The sequence below is a fragment of the Octopus bimaculoides genome, chromosome 9 (genome assembly GCF_046866305.1).
Source record: "Octopus bimaculoides isolate indiv1 chromosome 9, ASM4686630v1, whole genome shotgun sequence".
In the NCBI taxonomy this organism is placed as follows: domain Eukaryota; kingdom Metazoa; phylum Mollusca; class Cephalopoda; order Octopoda; family Octopodidae; genus Octopus; species Octopus bimaculoides.
The window spans coordinates 6,253,256-6,260,755 of record NC_142936.1 but is presented as its reverse complement, the minus strand read 5'-3'; the positions used below and the strand labels follow the sequence as shown (position 1 = coordinate 6,260,755).

General features: G+C 35.7%; 1 protein-coding gene across 1 annotated transcript in view; it reads left to right on the top strand.

The window, feature by feature from the left end:
- Nucleotides 1-7,500, top strand: part of LOC106875003 (pikachurin) — a 474,529-nt gene that overhangs the window by 220,682 nt on the left and 246,347 nt on the right. Inside the window, exon 2 of the mRNA XM_052970397.2 lies at nucleotides 3,378-3,491. Within this exon, the coding sequence (XP_052826357.1) occupies nucleotides 3,378-3,491 (114 nt within the window). The remainder of the gene's footprint in view (nucleotides 1-3,377; nucleotides 3,492-7,500) is intronic.

The following is a 7,500-nucleotide window of genomic DNA, read 5'->3' as shown; positions in this document are numbered from 1 at the left end:
GATTATGTTGTCAAGCTATTTAATCAGTTGGATGAACTGTTCCTGAATTTCCATGTAACTGGCTGAGTATTCCGAAGACACATGTATCTTTAATGTAATTCTCAAGGCTTCCATACAGTTTCCATTAAGCCAAGATTCCATGCAGTGTAATTAAAACCAGGAACTTGAGGTTATGAAGCAAACTGCTTAAGGATTCAACTTCACTGTGCCTCCTGCTAGGCACAGATATGGCTGTGTGGTTAAGAAGCTTGCTTTCCAGTCACATGGTTTGAGTTTCAATCCCACTGCATGACACCTTGGGCCAAACGTCTTCTAATATAGCCCCGAGCCAACCAAGGCCTTGTAAGTGGATTTGGTAGATGGAAACTGAGCGTGCATATGTTTTTGTGTCTCCTTGTCTTCTTTGCATTGCAAGATTGTTGCAAACGAATTGACATTTATTTCCAGTATTCTACAAAAGCATGTTTGGACATGAAGAAATATTACCTTGCTTTTGAGACAGGTAAGGTTTAGTGACAGTGGTGGGGTCAACTGGCCACAGAAAAGTCTACTTCAATAAAGATCTATCTGAGTCAGACAAGCATGAAAATGTGGACATTAAAAGGATGATGAATGAATAAGCTTCTTTTGTCGAACTGGAGGACATCATCCGCTTCGGATTCACTAACTATTTTTACAGACTTTGGTCTCGTTTCTGCTACATTATTCTGCACCAGCTACATTAATTATGGTTTCTACAGTCAAAGAGGACAAAGACCCTGGTTCTCTTACTTTTCTTTTCCTTTTCCTTGTTCCAATTTTTACATCAACCTTCTTCATATTATTTTCTTCTCCTGTCTTCTCATCGACCAACATCCGACTTTTTAAATACATCTAACATTATGAACTGATTCTGAAAAGTTGCTGGTTGCTTGGAGACACACAGCATCTTATATAAATCTGTCAATTTAATGTATCTCAAAACATGAAACTATTAGTAGCACTTTTGTAATTGTATCCATTAAATGATATATTAAAATTATAATTAAGGGTATCTAAGCGATACCACCATGCTAGAGATAGCAGTCAAAACTTGATTCTAAAACCACATCATTTATTCATAAAGCACAAGGCAAAAAAACAAATAGACAAATAAACTAGCAAAAAGTTATTGGATAATCTCAGATCCGGATTTCTGGCTCTGTATAAAAATATACTCTGCCTCATCATGGGACATACACATATAGTACACAATTACATATATTTACATGCTGCCTACTTGATATGATCATTATTTAAATAAGGTGTCGAAACCATAATGATATCCATGGGGCAGCTGATGATGGAGGCATGTTGGATTGCTGTTTTTATTTTTGTGGATTAGTATTACTGAATTGTTGGTTTTGTGCCAATGTCTCTTGCCTTGAGCCCCAGGGTAAAAGAATCTGTCTTATAATCCTTTACTGTGACATTTTAATCATGTGCCTGTAGTACTGGAGCTAGTGGAGGCTCGTGGCTTAATGGTTAGGGTGTTGGCTCATGATCGTAAGATTGTGGTTTCAATTCCTGGACCGGGCAACACATTGTGTTCTTGAGCAAAGCACTTCATTTCACATTGCTGTGGAGGCACATGGCTTAGTGGTTAGGGTGTTGGACTCATGATCCTAAGATTGTGGTTTCAATTCCTGGACTGGACAATGCATTTTGTTCTTGAACAAGACCCTTCATTTCACATTGCTCCAGTCCACTCAGCTGGCTAAAGGGAGTAACCAGCCTTTATCAGTCGGCATGACTCAAAAATGTAACTTTATCTTATCTAGCACCGGAACTGTGAACTCACAACGTGGACAAATGGCAGTGTCAAGTCGTACATATAATGGCACAAAACAAGGAAATAATTATGAAGAAGCAATAAAGAAAGAAGAAAGAAAAGTGTCTAGATTTGGCTTCTGTTTCTAGCAAACGATATAAAATAGAGAGAGGTCCTTTCACTTGGCAGCTTTGGTTCAAACAAAATCATTGAAATGAAAAGTGGTAAAGACTTTACTAAATGTTTATGGTTAATGAAACTATTTCTGTATACGAAGCAAATATAATTGAATTTCATTGATAAATGTTGATGGAAAGGTGAAATGTAGCTTGTATTAAATCAACGGCGTTTGTCATTGGAACAAATGTATTTATTGGCTGATTGCTGCAAGTGTTAAACTTGTGTATTCAAAGTAAAAAAAAAAAAAAAAAAAAAAAAGGAATAAATATATCTGTGAAATAGTGATAATGAAGATGATGATGATGATGATGATGTGTGTGGCAGTGTCTGCTTATGAGTTCAGCAAACTGAAATCAGCTATGTTTTCTTTTTAAAGATGAATGCAACATCAATGGGATGGCTTCAGGTGGAATGATGCCAGTTCTTGTGCGTACATTGAATTGAAAAGATAAATAATGTCTCAACAGAAAATAAATTCTTTTAATTGTTTTATATATATATATATATATATATATATATATATATATATATATATATATATATATATATATATGCATATATGTATGTGTGTTTATATATTAGGAAAAGAGAATGAGCAAGCAAAACAAATTGTGTCACTTTAAAGCATGTAATTTATAATTCAGACATAATTATAAAAAACATAATTATAGAATCGTTATAAAAATAAGGGATTTAGAAATATTGTGTAAAGTCCCTTACAGCTGTTTCAAAAAGAGCTGAGCATGTGGAGCATATCTCAGTGAGCACACATATTACATTAACCCATTACCTACCAGTGATCTCATATGAGATCACTTAAAAATTACAAATTTCGTAATTATCTGTCAATATTTACACATATCTAACCTTTTTGCTATATCTACTAGGTATATTTCTCTGATATTCAAATGAGGTTTGCTAATTTTTCACCCAATATCTCGCTTACTTCTATTTAAAATGCTATTTTGAAATGTCATTTTGATCATTCCAGCGTGTTTCTAAGGCTGTTTTATGCTAGAAATCAAAGTTCCATAAAAAAAATTCCAGTTAACAGAATTATGGGAGGTAATGGGTTAAGTCATTAGACAGAATTTTTGTTGAAGCCAGTATGCTTCGCTGGATGAGAAATAGTTTGGTGAAATCTTATTTAGCCATAAGAACATTCAAATGTCATGACAAATTGTTTCATAACTTAAAAGCATGAAGATAATCTATATTCTTATATTTAACAATAAATTACTTGACTCCATGTATTGTGACTTAACTATGTCTGTCTGTCTGTCTGTCTGTCTGTCTATCTCTCTGTCTGTCTGTCTATCTCTCTGTCTGTCTGTATGTCTGTATGTATGGATATGTGCATCTATACTTATGTCATGTTCTAATGACTCCCATGCTTTCTTCCTTTCAGGATCCTGTGACAGCTTGGCATCCTGTGAGCAAAAGTGTATCCAGTCTTATCATGGATACTTATGTGCTTGCAATGAGGGTTACAATCTCAATAGCGATGGATTTTCTTGCACACGTAAGTCCCTTCTTTTGTCCCTAAATATCTTTCATCAGAGCAATATTCGCATCTACCTCTGTGAAAACACAATTTATTTATAAGAAACGATATCAAAAGGAAACTGCACTGTCTGTTTGAATTAACTCTATGCTATGTATATAATGTGAGAAGGTGTGTAGCCAAGTGTTTAGGGTGTTGCACTCATGATTGCAAGATCAGGGTTTCATTTCCCAGACCAGGCAGTGTACTGTGTTCTTGAGCAAAGCATTTCATTCCACATCGCCCCAGTCCACTTGACTGTAAATAAGTAACTCTGCAATGGTGTGGTATCTCATTTAGGGGCAACGTTGTGATTTCAGCCTCAGTATTGACCAAACCATCAAATGTTGTTATACACCACTGGTCACAATGCGCTTCCAATTCTGTCTTGATTGCACCATTCTTTTCCATCTCAACCCAAATTGCTTAACTAGTGTGTCTTTCCATCCTCATAGATGCCTTCCCAGTGACCTTTTCTGATCCCTTGGATATCCCTCAGTGACTGCATGAGTTCCCCTGTCATCTGTGACCCTTGTAACATGTCCACCCCAGCAGCATTTGTGCTTTCAGCATTTTGCAGTCACATTGTTCACTCTGCTCTGTTCTTAAATTATCTCATGTCGAATAAGCCCTTGTAATAATATTACTTCTCTCTGTGGAGGCACAATGGCCCAGTGGTTAGGGCAGTGGGTTCGTAGTCATAGGATTGTGGTTTCGATTCCCAGACTGGGTGTTGTGAGTGTTTATTGAATGAAAACACTTAAAGCTCCACGATGCTCCAGCAGGGGGTGGTGGCGAACCCTGCTGTACTCTTTCATCACAACTTTCTCTCACTCTTTCTTCCAGTTTTTGTTGTACCTGTAATTCAAAGGGGCCAGCCTTGTCACACTCTGTGTTACGCTGAATCTCCCCAAGAACTACATTCAGGGTACATATGTCTGTTGATCCAATCAACTGGAAACTGATAGAATACCATTTCCTTTTTGTTTTTAATGAACAGGGTTCCACAAAGGATAATGTTTGTAAAATAAAGATTATGCTGGTTGTACCCTGACAATGATGGAACCATTTTGTTACAAAAAACCCCAAAAAGATGTGGGTGTTATCATTTACATTTCTGTAAAACAAAGAAAATCAGCCTTTTTTGTTTCTGTAACATGTAATCCACAACATAAGAGTTGCTGTGTTCTTAATAATAGCCATTTCTCTATGGCCATTGGTTCTTGTTCATACAATGGTCAGCAGCTTCACAGAATCAAATATTGCATCTGGTTAGATCCACATTAATGGCAGCAGATAATGTCTTTCATAAAAACTTCTCCAAACTGATAAGATCCTATAGATGCATTCTTCTAATTCAAAAGGGGTGGTCAGCAGTAGAGTTGGTTCGTTTGGTCAGCGTAAAGCATATCCAATTAGAATAATCTTTTTTCTTCACTGTAAAATGCTATGAACTGAATAACTCTTTGATCTTGCAATTAGTCATTCTTTATTGTTTTTTTTTTGTTTTTTTACCTTCTGGAACTTTCAGTTTGATCATAAAGACACATGCTGTCCAGCTACTATCTGTACTGTTTGTGGTTTTGTTATCATCAAAGCCTCGCTGCTATAGAAAAGAATGGCCTTCAATGTAAACTTTGAAAAAGTACCCAATGTTATTCTGTCATTGATTGAACTATTCTAAATGAAGCTTGCATGTTGCTATCTTTGGTCACTGCCATCATGACCACCACCACCATCGCCACCACCACTCTCACCACCACCACCACCACAACCACCACCATCACCTGATTTGTTCGACTGAAGGCAGTGCTCCAGCATGGCTGCAGTCAAATGACTGAAACAAGTAAAAGATAACATATATATAGGTATATATATCAATAAGGTATTCATAATGGCCGCTTTAGAGATGATGAAACTGCTATTCAACCCCAGGAAGATATTTCCTTCAGCTGGTTTATTCAGTGCACTCCTTACAATCGATATATTTATTGCAAGTGGGAGGCACGCATGCATGCATACATGCATACATACATACACACACACATATATATATATATATACATATATTTATGTATGTATATATTTATATTTATGTATGTATATGTATGTGTGTATATATATATATATATATATATATATATATGGATATATATGTATATGTATTTATATATATATGTGTGTGTGTGTAAGTATGTATATGTGTGTGTGTATGTATGTGTGTGTGTTTATATATAAGTATATATTTGTGTATATATATGTATGTAAGTATATACGTGTGTATATATATATATGTATGTATGTAAGTATATATGTGTATGTATATATATATGTGTGTGTGTGTGTGTAAGTATATATGTGTGCATGTATGTATATATATATATATATATATATATATATATATGTGTGTGTGTGTATATATTGAAATTAAATTATCAGTGAAGCATAAATTAAGAAAGTTAATTAAATTTTTTAATATACTAACATTCTTGAAACATTACAACAAAGCCACCTCACTAACAGACCATCAAAAACTGCTCTTCCTCAATGCGAGTTAATCAAATCAGTAGAGCTCTTTCTTTTGCTCGTTCAGGTCTCACTTAGCTAAAAAGAAATACAAAATTGAAATGCATCTGCTGCACTTCTCATTTTTTGCCCATTTACGCACTAACATTATGTCCATATTTTTAAACTCTAAAGATAACGTGAAGGGCTTACAATGTAACAAACCTTTTTGTACTTTCAATATAAGAATTGTACTACACTCCCAATGGTGATAAATAAAAGAGATGGGCCATTAGAGAATTGAAGAAAAATCAATATTAATTTATTTATTCAACAGATTTCTTATCTTTTGTTTAACCAGCAGAGCATACACACACACACACTCACATGAATGTAGGTATGAAGGAAAGTGTATATAGATGTGTGTGTGTGTGTGTGTGTGTGTGTGTGTGTGTATGAAGCTGAGGTAATGCGGTTGAGTAGTACACTTAGGAACCATGCTGTTTTGGGTTCAGTCCTAATGCACAGCACCATGGGCGAGTGTTTTCTACTATATCCCTGGGCCAGCCAATGCTTTGTGAGTGGATTTGGTTGAGAGAAACTAAATGAAGCCCATTGGACATGAGTTAAAATAAGTACCGTTATAAACAAGTGAAGAATGATTATATAGTGCGTGTGTAAATTTGGCAAAAAGAAAAAAAAAAAATGACCATCCCGAAATACAATAATATCTGTTTCAACACACGGTTTCACATCAGGAATCTTGCAAAATGAATATATATATATATATATATATATATATATATATATATCATCGTTATTATCATTTAACATCTGTTTTCCCAGCTGGCATGAGTTGGACAGTTTGACAAGAGCTGACCAGCTGAAGGACTCTTTACTCTTTTACTCTTTTACTTGTTTCAGTCATTTGACTGCAGCCATGCTGGAGCACCGCCTTTAGTCGAACAAATTGACCCAAGGACTTATTCTATTGGTCTCTTTTGCCGAACCACTAAGTTATAGGCATGAAAACACACCAGCATTGGTTGTCAAGCAATGTTGTGGGGGATAAACACAGACACACAAACAGATACACACACACACATATATATATACACACACACATCTATATATATATACACGACAGGCTTCTTTCAGTTTCCGTCGACCAAATCCACTCATAAGGCTTTGGTCGGCCTGAGGCTATAGTAGAAGACACTTGCCCAAGGTGCCATACAGTGGGGCTGAACCTAGAACCTTGTGGTTAGTAAGGAAGCTACTTACCATACAGCCACTCTATTCAGGCTCCGTGTTTGTTTCAGCATTGTCTTTCAGAGACTTTGCTATAAGGACCAGGTTATCAGTATATTGAAGTTCCCATGTCCAACCAATCTTAAACTGGCCTTAAACTCCTGTTAAAGCTTGATGAATAGTCAGAAAGTAGCTAAAATTGGAGCCGTGATAATTCCTTAAATGCACCCTA